The sequence below is a fragment of the Rhinopithecus roxellana genome, chromosome 13 (genome assembly GCF_007565055.1).
Source record: "Rhinopithecus roxellana isolate Shanxi Qingling chromosome 13, ASM756505v1, whole genome shotgun sequence".
Lineage (NCBI taxonomy): Eukaryota > Metazoa > Chordata > Mammalia > Primates > Cercopithecidae > Rhinopithecus > Rhinopithecus roxellana.
In genome coordinates this window covers 86,710,045-86,728,351 of record NC_044561.1, presented here as the reverse complement: position 1 = coordinate 86,728,351, position 18,307 = coordinate 86,710,045, and the positions used below count along the sequence as shown (strand labels likewise).

Below are 18,307 nucleotides of genomic sequence, written 5' to 3'. Positions count from 1 at the left end.
CCTGCTGACCAGGAACTGGTCAGATAGCCATCTGTTTACATGACAAAAGATAAACTTCTTTGGTATCTTTAGTGCAAGCCATGAAAACGTGGGGGTAGGCCAGGTGCGGTGGCTCACGCCTGTAATCCTAACACTTTGGGAGGCCAAGATGGGCAGATTCACTTGAGGCCAGGAGTTCCAGACTGGCCTGGCCAACACAGCAAAACCGTGTTTCCACTAAAAATACAAAATTTAGCTGGGTGCGGTGGTCGGCGCCTGTAATCCCAGCTGCTCTGGAGTCTAAGGCATAAGAATCGCCTGAACCTGAGAGGCGAAGGTTGCAGTGAGCCCAGATCATGCCACTGCACTCCAACCTAGACAACAAAGAAGACTCAAAAAAAAAAAAAAAAAAAGTGGGTAAATTTGTTATGGAAGCTAGCAAGTGCCCTCCACAGCCTATTATCTCCCTGATTGTGAAGCTGAAAATAAATTTATTTTCTCCTGTCTGCTCACGGTTTCTAACGCAGAATTATTCCAGGTCTGCCTGGCCCCTAAAGGCATTGAGTTTGCAACTCTTGTACTGTTTTAACTAATTCTGCCTAAAACCAATACTTGCCACACCACTGAGACCTATCTTCCTCCAACTCACTCTAAACTCCAACCCTTTCCAACCCACCAAGAATCAAAATGTCCCCCATGCCTCATCTGATAAGTGAAAGTAAACAATCCAGTCAAGGTGTTAACAGCCCAAAGTGTCTATCTACAATCCATCAAAGGATGCCAGGAGGCAGAATTCCTCAATCTTTTGAATGGACAGAGGTATCCTGGAGGAAATGCCATCTACTCTTACCCTAAATATGATCATCAGTATAGGCAAAGTTGCCCCGATACCAAAAAAAGTCTTAACTAAGAATGTTTCACACAGCTGGGTTTAACAAAAGCAAAACAGCAACAACAACAACAAAGACAGTTTATGCCTGTAATCCCCACATGCCGGGAAGTCCAACACAGAAGGATCACTTGAGCCTAGGGATTCAAGACCAGCCTGGGCAACATAAGGAGACTCCATCTCCTACCAAAAAAATTTTTTTAATTACTAATAGCTGGGTGTGGTGGTGCATGACTGCAGCCCCAGTTCCTCGGGAGGCTGAGGCAGGAGGTTCACTTGAGCCCAGGAAGGCCGAGGCTACAGTGAGCCATGATCATGCCACTATACTCCAGCCTGGGTGACAGAGCAAAAAAGACCTTGTCTCAAAAAAGAAAAAGAAAGAAAAAAATGTTTTACATGATAACAAAATGAATTTTGTTATCTTGGACTGGATCCTGGACCAGATAAAAGACATTGCTGGGGCAATTTGAGAGATCTGAATAAAGTCTACAGATTAGTTAATAATTTATCAAAATTACTTTCCTGGTTTTGATAATTATAAGATAGTTATAGGAGAAAATAACATTCAAAGAAGTTGGGTAAAAGGTACATGGGAACTCTGTACTATTTTTGCAAATTCTTCAAAATAAAAAGTTAAAAATATTTTTTAAAAAAAGAAAGAAAAGCGCCTTAATTGAATCATCACATGTGGGCACCAGCCAAGGACAACTGATACCTTCTCACAAGGGCCCACCTACCTGGTCAAATGAAAACACCAACTTCAGGGAAAAGGATGAGAACAGACCAAATATTTTTGTAAAGCCTTATCTGGCAAATTGCTTCACTTTTGAGCTAGTCTCCGTCACCTAGAATCATTTTTTCTTGACAGTTCCCTGAGAAACTTTTAGGTCCTGCTCAGAGGAAGTTCACACAGTGACTTACCTGTGCCCCAGGCAGAATCCCTGTGATGGCTTAGACTCTGTCAATAAGACCAGGAAAATAAGAATCAGCAGGCACAATGAGGTGAGACCACAGGCCCCTGGGGCAAAGGACACCAAGTTCCTGAGAGCAGGCACCGGATGCGGGGTTCAGAATCCTATACTCCTAAAAGTTTAAAATCTTGGTCTGAGCAATGGCTCAAGCCTGTAATTCCAACACTTTGGGAGGCCAAGGCAGGCAGATCACCTGAGTTCAGGAGTTCAAGACCAACCTAGGTGACATGGTGAAACCCCATGTCTAAAAGAGATACAAAAATTACCCAGCTACTTGGGGGGCTGAGGCTGAGGTGGGAGGATCGCTTGGGCCTGGGAGGTCAATGCTGCAGTGGGCCATTTTCATGCCACTGCACTCAAGCCTGGGGGACAAAGTGAGACATTACCTCAAAAAAAAAAATTCTAACCAGCTAACAAGAGGAAACGGAATTGGCAGTCACTCTGACGGCATGATGTCTCAGTGTTGTCTCAAATAACAAAATTGGATTTTGCCAACTTCTTCTCTGGATGACAAATTCACTTCATCAGTGTTTTTTCAAACTATGAATCATAAAATCATTTTAGTGAATAACAATCATCTTTTTTAAAAAAATGTAGGAGAGAGGCCAGGCGCAGTGGCTCATGTATGTAATCCCTGCACTTTGGGAGGCTGAGGCGGGTGCATCACCTGAGGTCAGGAGTTCAAGACCAGCCTGGCCAACATGGTGAAATTCCATCTCTACTAAAAATGCAAAAAAAAAAAAAAATTAGCTGGGCGTGGTCGAGGGTATCTGTAATCCCAGCTACTCAAGAGGTTGAGGCAGAAGAATCGCTTGAACCCAGGAGGTGGAGGTTACAGTGGGCAGAGATGGAGCCACTGCACTCCAGCCTGGGCCACAGAGCAAGACTCTGTCTCAAAAAAAAAAAAAAAAGTAGAAAGTAGAAAAAAAATATCAGCATGCATTGAGTGGATGAATGTCTTACTGTGAATCTTGTTTGAAGCACACAGTTCTATACAATCATCATCAGCCTTCCAAAACACAAGCGTCCTTCATTTCAAATGATATGACAAATCCTTTCTCACTAAGTTAGAGGGAAAAAAATGTTTTAAATAGTTTTTATATTCACAATAACTTTTATTAGAAAATCTGAGATGTGTTCCCATGAGGGGAAAATTCTTTTGCAAACTGAAGTCAAAAACTTTAAAGTATCTCCCCCAAGATATTTATTAATTATAAACAGGTAAAAAAAAAAAAAAAAAACACATTACAGTGGAGAAACTCTGCAGATACCACCTTAACCACACACTCAAGGTCAACATTACCAATAATAAGATATATTGACATCACATACCCCAGTATCATATGGACATAAAATCAGTTTTGTCTTGCCAAAACTGTTTAACTTCAATTTATTTGTGATAAAACATCAGAGAAAGCCACACTGAGAATCATCCTAAAAAATGACGGACCAGTACTCTCCAAAAATTAAGGTTATGAAAAACAAGGAAAGACTTACAAACTGTCACGTACCAGAGGAGACTCAGGAGACATGCTACATTTAGATGCAATGTAGGATACTGGATCGGATGCTGAACTGGAAGGAAGACATTAGTGGGAAAACCACTGAAATCTAGATAAAGTTTAGTTAATTTCTTGGTTTTGATCATTGTACTGTGGTTACATAAAGGATAATATCACAAGAAGTTCAGTGAAGAGTTCATATATGAGTACTCTCTACTATTTTGCAACTTTACTATAAATCTACAATTATTTCAAAATAAAATTTTTTAAATACTTTTTCTGAAGAAAGAAACAAGAGTATTCTGCCCTATAAACTATGTATCATTTTAACACAGTATAGTGCTGTACCTCCAACTCTCTAACCTTAAGGGATAATCATAATATACATTGGGTGTGTAATCTTAAGTAATCTTAATCTTTATTGCGAGTGTAATATTAAGTAAATTGAATACACGGGAAAGAGCTGAAGCTGTCCTTCTTTACCCAGGCTCTTGCTCAGCCCTCTGTCACCCCTCGCGTCTTCCTAACACCCAGTAGGAGGATTGTCAAGATGCTCTTTTCCTCTTCACGGAGAACAATGTGAGACATGCAATAAATGCCACGACTAGGGATTCCCAATCCCTCACGAGCATCCACAGAAAGTGCAAGGCATGTGTGAAGGGTGAGGGGAGATACTTATTAATGCAATGAATACTTTCTGAGTGCTCATGTCTACCTGGCACAGTGCCAGGCCCCAGGGAAACAGTCATGAACAAGACCTACATGGTGACTGCCTCTCAGAGAGTTTGAGAGATAATAAGCAAACAAAAATATATTCACACATACACACACATATACATCCATAAAAAGGGGAATGTTACCAAGCCAGAAAATCAAAGGTAATAAAGCCTTCTCTGAAGACGGGCATACAAGACAGAACCTGATCCTTCTCTGAGACTCAGTTTCCCATCTATAAGACGAATCTAATGGTGTTCACCCCTATAGAACTGTTGTGAAGAAGTGAATTAGATAAAACAGCGCAGGATTTAGCAGAATTCCTAGCAAGTGAATGAGTGGCCAGAAATAGTAATTAGTGACCAAATTACTGATCAACCATTACACTGAAAGCATTAACTTTCTCAATTTCCTTTAAATTCTACATATCCCACTGAAATGTACTTAAAGAGTCTATGAATAAATGACTGATCACAGAAACAGCTATTTCCTCTCTTCTGGATAGCAACAATGAAAAATGAATACATTTGGAAATGGACAGAGCAAAAACCACAAATGCTCAGCTTGCTCAGTGACTGAAGGCAAGCTCCCTGGCCCCACTGGTGGTTACCTCCTTTGTGCTTGGATGAATGTGCGGGCTAAGTCCGAGCCAGTGCTGACCAACCTCCCTGGAAGGATTTTTTTCCCCTGTCTTTTTATAACTTGAACTTGAGGAAAGGCAGTCAAAGCCACCAAAATAAATCTCTCAGTCCTCAGGAAGGGGCTAAAACACTATTACTTCTTTTCCCAGGCTATAGGTACAAGTATAATTAACATATTCTCTTTCACAAAACAAGCTTCAGTAAGAGGGCATCCCAATTCCAGAATATGCAAACACAAAGCTATCAAAATAACTTAGAAAAATAGTCAAGAAACAAGGAAGCATCATATAAATCAACTTTAAACCAAAGTGCTATATATCACACAACTGGACATTTCTAAATAACTTCTCTCTCTCTGACAGGCAAAAAGAAACACATACACACTCTATCTCTGCCATTGCACTCTCTCCCACTCCACTCTCAAGCTCACACACACAGTTTCCATGTTTAAAATAAAGCAATAGAAGTTTAAAACCAAAATATGTTTAGTAAACAGTCTGTCACTCAAGAGCACCTTTTAAACTAATAATACATCTTGTATAAGTGTATTTTGCACACAAAGATATTTTAAAATATTGCATAAGGAAAAACACCAGGCACTTGCATCACATTACTTATCAAGTTCACCTAAAAGAAAGAAAAAACTTCCACGTGCTCCCAACTCAAGGAGTCAGCAACAGCAGCAACTCTTCCCTCCTTTCTCTTTCCAGACAGCAGCACCTTTCCTCCCTTGCTCCTCCAGCTTTCTTTCACCAACCCCCAACTCCCTGTTTTCTTTTTCTCTTCTTCAAAACAAAAAGAGACAAACAAACAAAAAAAATCTGTCGTCTGCTGAGCCTGGGTTTGTCATGTCCAGGTAAGGGCTGGGATCCAGGGATGCAGACCAGGCCATGCCTCAAACAAGGAGTAAAAAAGTTTCAAAAGATTACAGGAGTCAACCTCTGCACAGGTGAACACAAACAAGGCTCTCTCCTTCCTTTCATCTCTCCATTAACTGGAAGGGCAGCAACAGGCCACCTCCAACGCCCTCACAGCCCAATCACACTGCACACACCTCCCACAAACATGGCACTGCCTCCCACCCCTCAACTAGAACAATTCCCTCCAGAGACTTGAGCCCGACCGCCTGACTGTGCAGCCTTCCGCACTGGCGACCTTCTCTCCTCCCAAGCCTTGAGCCCCCCGGTTGGGTATGACATTCTACTCTCCTGCCTTCCTGCCTTCCTCTCTCCACGTCCCTTCTATCTCCAACTTGATCCTCCACTCCTACCTCCCGAAATCTGGCTGTCAGTAACAATAGTGAGTATAAAAAATTATAGTAACTATGATTTAGTGGACAGTTATTATGTATTTATTTATATCATCTGATCTCAACTACTTACACAGCATTATTTTACAGAAGTGGTTCTCAAATGTTGTGGCCTCAGGACGCTTTTATGGGCTTCAAAAATTACTGAGGAGACCCAAGAGCTTTTATTAACATCAATTATCTACTGATCGTTACCATATTAGAAATTAAAACTGTTAAAATTTTAAACCAAATGCACAGCCCACAGAGCCATGACATCATCACACATCATGTAGTTTCTGAAAAATTCAACTGTACCGTCACAAGAGAATGAAAAAATGAAATATAACATGTTAGTAGTACTGTGAAAACAGTTCTGACTTTGTGAACCCCTATGAAAGAGTCTCAGTGACACCCAGTTGTCCCCGGGCCACACTTTGAGAATCACTGTTTTACAAAACAGAACCTGAGCCTTAAAGAGGAAAATCAGCTTGCCCAGTCACTCGGCTAGCCCAGTGAAGGGCTCCAGCCTGAACCTGGCTCATGCAGCACTGCTGTTACCCTCTCTGTTTCTTCTTTACTGGGCTCTTCCTAGGAGACAGAACTCACTTCCACCACAGCAACTATCACTTCCGGTGACCCACCTGCAAACGCACATCCGCAGAGCTGATAACTCACCTGAGTTTCTACTGCCCGGTGTTCCCACCAGCACCCCGAAACAAATCAACAGACCACCAAGCCCTTCCACCCACCCCGACCCGCGCAGGGCCAGCATCGGTGCCTTTGGGAAAGGTCATTCTTCCACTTAATAAGGCCCCAAGCCACTCAGAATCATCTTTGACTCCCCATTTCTCTATGTCCTGCTGACTGGTCTTTAGAATGTCTCTTGCAACTGCAAAACGCAGGATATAGAAGTGTGTACATTATGTTCCTACATAAACGGGAAAAAGACTAGGTACAAACGCACCAAAAGTTTATGAGTAGTTAGCTCCAGATCGTGGGATTATAAGCAATTTGTGATTTGATCTCTTCGGTATATTTTTCTGCATAACACACGTTTCATAAGCATACATTATTTTCATAATCAGAAAATACAGTGATTGCTTCTTCAGGGCTTTGTTTGTAAGTTTTGCCCCTTGCCTCTGCCTTTTCCAATTACAACCAAGCCCAGAATCCGATCACCATGCGTCATATTTCAGTTCTCTTTACTGTCTTCCTGCACTGGTTGTCAGCACCCAGACAGACATCTTGAACCTCAGTCCTGTGTCACAGAGTGGTGGCAGGAAAGTCAGGGAGATAATAATGCATAAAAGGCACTTTGCACAGCCCTTGGCAAATGGTAAATAAAAGTTCACCGTTACTGGTGCTAGTATTATTATTTCCCTACATTGCTATTAGATGAAACTTTAGAAAACACTAAATGGCAAATGACAGCCCTGTTTTAGAACCGTTAGTAGTTCACAATGCCTAATAATATACCTGATATTTACAGAACCCTTACTTTTGGACCCAACACTGTAAGAAATGCTACCTCATTCAATGACCATTCCAGCCCCACGAGGTGGGTCCTATGGAGATCTCCATTTCACAGATGAAGAAACTGAGGCACAGACATGTTCAATAAAGTGCCAAGGCATGAAGCTAGAAAGTAAAAGAGCTGGAATTCAAGCCTTTATTCAGTCTTGTTGCACAAGAGAATTTTCCAGGACGGTGGATATATTTATATCTGCATTACTGAATATGTGTCTATTGAGCATTTGAAATGTGCCTAATGCAATTAACTAAAATCCTTATTTTATTTTATTTTATGTTAACTTAGTCACATAGATGGCCGACAGTTATCATACCAGCCAGCACAGGGATCTAGAGATCAAAAACCCAAATGCCCAGGCTTAACAAAGAAAAGTCCTCACAACACCCTGTCTACCAGACTTGCAACTAATTCTTACAAAATCTTCAATTTGTCTAAAATCATTAGTGAAGTAAATGTGTTCCTACCTTCCAGCCACTCCCTGCCCACCTCTTGACTAAGTCTTCTGTATAATGAAAGGACTTTAGGAAGTTAGAGTAGGGGAGACTTGGGTTTAAATCCAGCATCACAGTATACTAGCTGTGTGACCTTGGGCAGTCTTACTTATTTTTGAGTAATCAACCTCCTTATTTCAGTCTCCAAGCCCTTGTTCCTCATCTACAGAATGGGCTGACAATGTCAACTTCCAAAGAGTATCAGCCAAGCACCTAACAGAAATTATCTATAAGGTCACTGGTAATACCCCTTCAGGGCTCAACTCAAGTTCCACCCTCTTATCTAAAGAGACTGCAGAAGTCCTGGAGATCTCTTCCTCCAGCCTCCATAATTCCCTAGAGGTTCCATCTCAACTGTACACAGATTCTATTGTTATCTTTTGTGTTGTGTGTTCTCCAACAGGCATTTCCCTGAGGCCACGGGCTTCTGTCATCTGTAAGCCCAAGGCAACAAGTCTCTACACAAAGGGCTCTGAAGGGAACCGGAGGAGCTGGCTCAACCCAGCATTATTATCTGAGGGGTCTCAGTCCCCGCTCTGTAAAACGGGGATAAAAAGTAAGGGTTTGGCAGGGCGCAGTGGCTCACGCCTATAATCCCAGCACTTGGGGAGGCCGAGGCGGGTGAATCACGAGGTCAGGAGATCGACACCATCCTGGCTAACACGGTGAAACCCCATCTCTACTAAAAATACAAAAAATTGGCTGGGCGCGGTGGTGGGCGCCTGTAGTCCCAGCTATTTGGGAGGCTGAGGCAGGAGAATGGCATGAACCCAGGAGGCGGAGCTTGCAGTGAGCCTAGATCGCCCCACTGCATTCCAGCCTGGCGGATAGAGCGAGACCCCATCTCAAAGAAAAAAAAAGAAGCGTAGTACCTGGTACCTGGCAGTGCCTTGACAGATACCTCCTGTCCTTAATACAAGACACGTTTGTCCTCATCACCACTGACCTAAGAGGCTAACCATGAACTTTCCCTTTGACACTATCTTCTTTTCAAAAGGGGAAGACGTCAGTACACGCTAAAGATATCTAATCCAGGCAAAATGCCACTGTGGTTTTTTTCTTCTTTTTCTCTCCTGAACTTGATAGACTTGACACTAGATGCTACCTGAGAGGCCAATCAGGAAGAAAGGCTGAGAACAGTCAGAAAAGAGAAAGAATGGGGTGAATTTACGTTATCAGATAAGCAAGCACATTATAAAACATAGCTATGAAGCTGGCACATCACCAGCACTCAGTAAATATTTTTTGGCACTTTTTAAATACTTGCTTTTGAATAAAGTTACAATTATTAAACTGTAAAAATAACAGTAATGACAACAAGCACTCTTCACGGCGCCCTTGCTGAACGACAGGCTCTGTGTGGAGAGCTTTATCCACACACGCTATCTCACCTGAACCCACAACAGTGTTTTTCACACCCAACTGCAACTCTTTAGTGGATCACACCTGTAATCCCAGCATTTTGGGAGGCCAAGGTGGGAGGATCACTTGAGCCCAGGAGTTTGAGACCAGCCTGGGCAACATAGGGAGACCCCGTCTCTATAAATAATTTTTAAAATTAGCGAAGTGTGGTGGTGTGCACCAACAATCCCACCTACTCCCACTTACTCCCAGGAGCCTGAGGCAGGGGGATCACCTGAGCCCACCAGGAGGTTGAGGCTGCAGTGAGCCATGACTGCACCACTGCACTCCAGCTTGGGCAATAGGGTAAGACCCTGTCTCAAAAAAAATGGCATAGCTGCGACTGTCTTAAGAAACTGACTTTGACTTTGGGCAAGTTAACTATGTGCTATGATCTGAATGTTTTTGTGTCCCCCTAAAATTCAAATATTGAAACCTAACCCCTCACTGAGATAGTATTAAGAGGTAGGGCCTTTGGGAGGTGATCAGGTCATGAGGTCCTTGTGAATGGGATTAGTACCCTTACAAAACGGGCCCAAGGGAGTCTGTTTGCTCCTTCTACCACGTGATGACACAGCAGGAATCTACTATGTATGAGGACCTGGCTTTCACAAGACAGCCTATCTGCTGGCACCTTGATCTTGGATATCCCAAGCTTCAGAACTACGAGAAATAAATGCTTGTTGTTTATAAGCCACCCAGTTTATGGTATTTTGTTACAGCAGTCCAAACACACCAAGAAACTATGTCTCCCAATCTGTACAATGGCATAACAATAATAGTCTCTACATGCCAAGATGGCTGCAAAGATTAAACTGGATTTTGTACCTGGAGCTGGAACCAGAGAGTCTGGCACAGAGTCAAGTCTCAATAAAGGTGGCTACTATTTTGCCTATGCAACAGAATCACTTCCGCATTTGAAATGAGTATTATTGCCACATAATTGAAAGCCACAAGGCAATAAAAATAATCTCATCACATCTTAGCCTGAATCAAGCACTCATATTCCTTACAACGCTGATTACTGCAAAGGCCCCTAGTTTAGAAACTCAGTCAAACTCAACACTCCACCACCAGCAGTCCTTACTTTCCAATAACCTTGGGACCTGTTTTTCTGTAGGTTGCTTTCCCTTTGCCTGAGGCTCCACTACTCTAAAGATTAACATTAAAAAAATTATTAACAACTTCCTTCAATCCTCCTCACAACCAACTGAAACTTCTCCAGTGCCAATGAATTTTGTAGGTGACTTTTTAAAATTACCTAAATAAGCATTGCTGGGTCAATAATTAATTCTAAGTATTAATTATAAAACTATGCATGAGAAAAAAAACAAACAGTAAAAAGAAAAAAATGCCTTTCACCTTTGCCTAATGGATTCATCATCAGTCTTCCTCTTTAGAGGTATCAGTGTTAGGTTTCTTATAAACCATTACATACAGACGAATCTGTGTGTGTGTGTGTGTGTACATTTGTTAGCACACACATACACACAACTTTACTCCACTGTGGATATCTTGCTTTTCTCAATCCTCTACCTTGGAACTCTTTTAAGATCAACACCCTCTTTCTAAGACTTGCATAACATTCCACCAAATGATTTAGGCCGTAACTTAACAAATTTCCCAGTTTTGTATATTAAGGTCATTTATGATTTTTTGTTATAAACGATGATGCAAAAATCATCATCTTTACACACAGATCTCTGTAGGCAGGAATATAATCCATATAATAAAAATTAGAAATTAGAAAAACTAGAAATGGTCAGATCAAAGAGTTTATAGATTTCCAATTTTTTTAGGGAAGCATTTTTTGCTTAAGTATGAAGATTTCTAATCTTGACAGCTACTGTCAAATTTCCCAATATGAAAGTTTCAGATGTTTTGATCCTTTATGCTTCTGTGACCAATGCAGAGGCGTCTGTTTCATCACTCCTCTACCAGCAACTGATGCTCAGTTAATATTCATCAATCTCGCTGGTTAAAAAATGGCATTTTATCACTATTATAGCATGCATGTCTTTCCTTATAAATTAGGTCAAGTATATTCAGTTGCCAATTTATATATCTCTTTCCACTCACTGCCAACTTCTGAATCATTGACTCTCCTTGAAAGTACTGTTGGGAAGGTTATCAAGTAGCCTTGTCTTCAAGACCAATGACACCATCTTATTCTCATCATCCTGGCAATATTTGACACTAACCACCACCACCTCCTTCAGGATGCTCTTCTCCCTTTCCTGCCATGACTATTTGCTGTGCTGGTTCTCCTCTACGGACTGCCAGTCAATCTTCTCCCCGAAATCCTAAAGAGGGGCATATCCCAATGTCCAATCCCTGCCTCCCTTTTATTCTCACGTAACATCCTTAAATTGTGATTTATGTGCAAAAGATTTCCAAATGTCGATCCTCAAATCACCTGAGACCTAACCCCGCGTTTTCAGCTTTCTGCTGAACACCTCTAGCAGAGGGATGGATGTCCTTCCCACACTTCAGATAATGAACAAGGTCAACATGCGTGAAACACTTGCTCTGTGCTTGTACTTGACACGTATTGCATCTCATGTAACTCTCCACATCCAAGAGAGAACACACCAACTTCATTGTCCACCTTCCTCAATCGTTACTCACCTTCTTCAGCATCAAACCTCAGTTAATGAATCTACGCTCGCATCCTTCCCCCTTCTTCCCATTCAGTGAGCTGCCAAATCCTGCCAATTCTGCCAGTGAATGGTCTTCATGTAACTATCCTGCCTTCCCATTTCACCTCTGGCTCAGACTGCTGATCACCTGCCTCTTACCTCAATCTTGACACCACCAGAGTTCTCTACTGAGAATATAAATAACATCACGTGAACCTGCCTCCTCAAAGCCCAAGGCCTCTGGACTTATTTCCTGCCATCCCTCCATGTGCCGGGGCTCCAGGCCTACACTGGCAAGGCACTGAACTCACAGTTCCTGTCCCAGCAGGCCCAATACTTCACAAGACTCATGCCAGTACATAATCCCTCTCTCACCAGATCACGGGCTCACCAGGTCTCATTCCCCTTGTATCCCAGACAGCACCCAGCACAATGCTATGTGTTTGGTAGGTGCTTAACAAATACTTTCTAAAGTTACACAACACAATTTGCTAGCATACGCTCATATTATTCCAAAGAAGAAAAAGAACTTCCATACACATGAAAATCCATAATACAGAAAAATCTTTGTAAAGTTTATCTTCTATGATTGAATGTACACAGAAACATAAATATTCCCTTAGAGCAAAAAAGTCAAACTCTTACTCTAAACAGATTTAGAAATAACTCAAAAGTCACAAAAAGCAGATTCTAAAAACACTGGGTTTTAATGATTACAAACCAAAATAATGATTCCCTACTTGCCAAGAGAAGAAACAGATTCAGATGAGTCAAATAAAGTTCTGGAAATCTTTTGATTTTATGGTCTTCAGATGCCCCAATCAGGCGTCAGAACTACCAAACATTAACCTCCACAAGTTGATATGACAAAAGCAAAAAAGGCCTATGTTAAGTCAAATATCCACCAACTTGGTAGAGAAGTCAATAAAATCAAATGGCTCTGTGTGAACCTCGCCTATCACCTTTGAGGATACATCCCATTTAGGTCTACTTCATTCTTTAAAATCAAACCAATTTAAAAAGTAACTTTTCCAAAGAATCTTTCTAAACTGATTAAACGAGGTCATTGAAAAGAGAGCACAGACTATTTTTCAGTGAATGAAGATAAGGATTCTGAAAAGCATTACTTTGTAGAAATATATAACAAGATTAAATTTTGCGTGTAACACTCTTCCTCTCTCTTAATATCAGAATATTTCAAACACGTGTAAAGCGTCCTTGACTTTTTTCTAGGAGTCAGGACTTTGTCAGAGTCATCTCTGACATAAAGTTAGGAACTGCTAAGTTATGGATTAGACATTCACGGAATCAAAATCATCTCTAACTGAAAGATTAAAAAGTAGCATGGTTAATTGTTAAGAGAACTTCTGAGGTGGCAGAAATGAGGGGTTCGCCTGACAGCTCGTGGTGCCCCCCTCAGCACTCTCACCTTCCCCCCAACTATTTTACATCTTCATGGTAATGTTCCCTTGATGGTTTTTCAAACGGGAAACAGGAAAAGCTCAAGTTAATAGGATGGAGGGAGTTAATAGACTCTTCTCCTTTACCACCAGGGTCCTCTCCAGGGCAATGTGAACGGGACAGCAGTGCACGAACTCCTCCAGGCCCCCAGAGGCCACAGCTTAGGCCCGGTGGGCCAGGGACCAGCCGGTGACACTTTTAAGTCCAAGTTGGCTTTGGGGGAGCTGGAAACAGGCTTCCTCTGGGTGGGCGCGCGACAAGGGGGCGGGGCGCGGGCGGCCCCACTCACCTGCGATTCATGGGCCGGACCCTCACGGCCACCTTGACCGATGCCATCGCTCATCCCGACCCAGCCCGCGCGGGGTCCCACCAGCCCAGAACTCCGCGGTCGCCGGCGACGCAGGCGACTCAGATCCCGGCTCCCGCCCACTTCCCTCTCGCCCCCGCCCCTCTGCTCCCGGCCGGACCTGGAGTTCCGCGGCGGCCCCACCTGCCAGGCCACTGAGCATGCCCAGAGCGGCACCGGCCCGCGTGATCCGTGCGCCACGGTTTGGCGACTGCCGGGCGGCGCGGAGGGGCGGGGCCGCGGGGCCTGGGCGCCGCCTCCGGGATCGCCTAGTCTGGAAGGGCCACGTTGTGGACCGTGGCGCAGAGGTTATGGAGGGCGACTAGGGACGGATGGTTTCAGGAAACCTAGAACCCACCCTTATAGCCTGAAAAACTGGAGAGAAGAGGATCGCAGCAATTTAAAGCCAGCGGCAAGGATCACATTCCTGGGGTCAGATGACCAAAGCCAGTTTTTCAGCCCTTAGCAAGGACCTGGCTTCACCCAGTCAAGCATGAGTTAACTCATCCATTTTACCCTCGAACAAACTGAGTCGCAGAGATGATCACAGCTTGTTAGTGGCGAACTCCGCTAGGGCCTTCTCTGCAACCCTAAGGAGCTCCAAGCGGTTAATAGGGTGTTGGATGTTTTAAATGTGTGCGGGAATGTCGTTACATTGGCTAGAATCAAACCTTATTTGGACTTGTTTTGCACTTTTGTTACACTTTAGTAATTTTTAGTTTTAATCATAAGGGAGTTAAAGGCGAAGACAACTGGTATCTTTTTTTTTAGACAGAGTCTTGCTCTGTCACCCAGTCTGGAATGTAATAGTGCGATCTCGGCTCACTGCAGCGTCCACCTCCCGGGTTCAAGCGATTCTTCTACCTCACTCTCCCAAGTAGCTGGGACTACAGGCATGTGCCACTACGCCCGGCTGATTTTTGTATTTTTAGTAGAGACAGGGTTTCACCATGTTGGCCAGGTTGGTCTCGAACTCCTGACCGCAAATGATCCGCCCGCCTCAGCCTCCCAAAGTGCTGGGATTACAGGCGTGAGCCACCGCGCCAGGCCGACAACTGGTATCTTAAGGCTTAGGGCCTCTGGTAGAAGTGAGCTCCACCTCCCTTCCTGTATAGATAGTAAATGCATTCATTCACTGAATCGAGCATGCATGAAATCGTTTACACACACCCAGAAGCCCACCTGTAAGCCACAGGAGCAGCCCCTCCAAGAAGCCAAGCTATAATGGGGGACTCAAGGAATGGAGGCGGAGCTCCTGTTTTCTAAGTCCTAGCTCCAACACTAGCCGTGTCAGCCATCCATTTTGAATTACTGGGCGCCTCTGAGGCTTCTTGCCTCGTCTGCAAATCAGGAACAACGGCATAGAGTTGGCGAAAGCATCAAGTGGAATGATGTATGCAAATACGCAACCCACTTACACAAAGAATTATCTTCCCATAACCTTCCCTGGACCCCTAGGGCCAGCAGGGATCATAGCATCCCTTTGTGTCTAGAGCGCAGAAATCACTGGGTTTTCCCTGTCTGGAGCAGAGCTGGGTGCGAATTTGACCAACGGTTGGCAGGAACACCCGGAGCAGGGTATTAAGGAGCGGGCGAGCGGGCCAAGCATGCGCAGTAGCGGGGGGTTGGTTTGAGAAGCCGCCAGGGAGCCAGCACGGCGCCCTAGCTGCCGGTGGCAGGGGAGGGGCCCGCCTTATATGGGAGCTGCGTGGGGACAAACTGTGTGGGCCCAACGCGCGGGGCTGAGAGACCACCACGCCTGCTCTGAGTCACTCCGGCCACCTGGGGGGCGTCGGCGCGCGGACGCTGGCCAGTTCAGTATTCAAACTTTTCAGGAGGAGTGGTAGCTTACTCATGACAGCGATTTTCTGTATGGGGGTTTCACTGGTCAGTAGTTTAGGAGGTTTTGCTCATTCATTCGTTAATGTAATTCCAACAACCTACACGTGTTTATAAGCCCCCTGTCCATCCACGATTTTGCCGTCTGACACAAAACGGACCATCGCCCCCCGGCAGACGCTTTAGACAACAAAGAGCATGCCTGGAGCTTTTCAATAGGAGGCAGTAAGGCTTGATCATCGCAGACGATATGAAACGGGCACTTTCTTAGCAGAAAATATTTCTGTTGGAGCGTGAAGGAAGTTTCTGAAGGGGAAGATTATTATAAGATAAGGGGTTTGCTCATCTTCTGAAACTTTAGTGTGCCTACTTTAAAGTGCTTTGCAAACTTGAATGTTTAAAGGAATCACCTGGCGGTCTTGTGAAACTGCGGCTTCTTATGGGCAGGTCAGAGGGGAAGCCTGAGACGTGGCGTTTCCAGCACTTTCGGGGAGTGAAGATGCTGCCCGCTGCCACCCTCCCTGCAAGGAGGCAGGGGACAGATGACCTCTACGCAAACTGTGAGATCTTAAAATACTGGTAGTGAAAAACAGTTGCAGAAGCTCTAGGCCGGGCACGGTGGCTCATGCCTGTAATCCTAACATTTTGGGAGGCTGAGGAGGATGGATTGCCAGAACTCAGGAGTTCGAGACCAGCCTGGGCAACACGGTAAAACCCTGACTCTACGACAAAACAAAACAAACAAAAAAGCTACTCATGGTGGCGTGTGCTTGTAGTCCCAGCTACTCAGGAGGCTGAGGTGGGACAATCGCTTGAGCATGGGAGGCAGAGGTCGCAGTGAGCCAAGATCGCACCACTGTACTCCAACCTGAAGGACAGAGACCCAGTCTCAAAAAAAAAAAAAAAAAAAACCTCTAAATCCGGGGCCCAAAAGGTCAGTAATAGAATTTAGGAATCCATATCAGTCATGTACTGATGCATAAAAATAATTGCCAAAAATGTGGAGGCTTAAAACAAAAACCAGTTATTATTTTTCTCAATTCTGTGGGTTGCTGGTGTCACCTGGGCTTTGTGGCTGGGGTCTAGGCTCAGCTGGGGTGAGGAAAAGCTGATGCATTTTGCTTTTTCATCCTCAGTTTAGACCAGTTTCCAGGTTTCTTGGAGGCGAGACACCCCTCCAGTAGAGCACGCCCTATGCACAAGCCTTTGTTGAACTTCCATTGACCAAAGGCAGTCACATGGCCACGCCCAGTCAATGTAGGAGGGGGCCCCACCAAAGAAGGGGTGGGTAATCAGGGGAGTCACTAAATAACAAACCTACCTTAAGATCATATTTCTTTCTAACATTTTGATAGTTATAGTTTAGTATAATTGATTTTCCTTGTAATCCCGTTTATTTTATTTTATGGATTTTAAAATGTTATTCTGAAAATGTTACTCTCACCAAACAACCAAAAGGGTCCGTGGCATAGAAAAGGTTTAAGAATCTATGATTTTAAAATTCAATTGGATGAATGAAAGACATTTTTATTTTTATTGTGTGTGTGTGTGTGTGTGTATATATATATATATATATATATATATATATATATATACTTTTTTTTTTTTTTTGAGACAGAGTTTCGCTCTTGTTGCCCAGGCTAGAGTGCAGTGGTGCCATCTCAGCTCACTGCAACCTCCACCTTCCTGTTTCAAGCGATTCTCCTGCCTCAGCCTCCTGAGTAGCTGAAATTACAGGTGCCCACCACCAAGCCCGGCTAATTTTTGTATTTTTATTAGAGATGGGGGTTTCACCGTGTTGGACAGGCTGATCTCGAACTCCTGACCTCGTGATCCGCCTGCCTCTCCATCCCAAAGTGCTGGGATTACAGGCATGAGCCACCAAGCCCGGCCGACATTTTTGTTTTGTAAGAAGGTTGAATTGTGATGGGAAGGAGAAGAGAAAATTCTGAGATCTGGATTAAAACCCAAATGGTCTCAATATGCATATGTGCATGATGGGACTGTGAGGTGGGGGATGTGGTTGTTTAGTTTATTTTGATGTAGTTTATTTTGGTCTTCATTTATTGACTTTTTTTTCTGATGTTTAGCAATCTCTTTTTTAAAACTTTTTTTCAAATCTTTTTTTTAATCTCTATTTAAAAAATTTTTTTAATTGCCAAAAACTTTTCAGTGACTTAAACTCTCTGAGTCTTAGCTTCTTCATTTCGAAGTGAAATGGCACTGTAATAGAATGTTCATTCCACCTCAAAATATTTGAATCATCAGGGAATACTGTCATCAGAAGAAAAATACTGTATTTTTCATGAGCTGTGCTTTTTCTTCATCCTAGCCTCTGAGGAATAAAATTGATTTACTTTCTTACAAACATGACTTTTTGAAAATCTTGATGAACATCAGACTGGCACACTTCAATTGGGACAAACGATATAACTGACACCTCATAAAGCCATCCATTTCCCTATGTGCTAGAAGTACTGACCGTAAGCATTATATCACATGATATGCTTAATATCTATGACAGGAGTGCTTTACACCAAGGGACTTAAGTTGAATTTAAGAGTTATGTGGTTAGCCAAAGAGAAAAACAAGTGTTTTCTGGGTTTTCAAAT

The 18,307-nt window shown here is 43.4% G+C and overlaps 1 protein-coding gene across 3 annotated transcripts in view; it reads right to left on the bottom strand.

Annotated features, from left to right (window-relative positions):
* KIF16B (kinesin family member 16B) overlaps positions 1–14,019 on the bottom strand; it is a 317,342-nt gene extending 303,323 nt beyond the window's left edge. For all 3 annotated transcript variants that reach the window (XM_010381460.2, XM_010381461.2, XM_010381462.2), the window contains exon 1: positions 13,800–14,019. In XM_010381460.2, coding sequence (XP_010379762.1) covers positions 13,800–13,846 — 47 coding nt within the window. In that variant the 5' untranslated portion in view covers positions 13,847–14,019. The remainder of the gene's footprint in view (positions 1–13,799) is intronic.
* Positions 14,020–18,307: the final 4,288 nt, after the last annotated feature.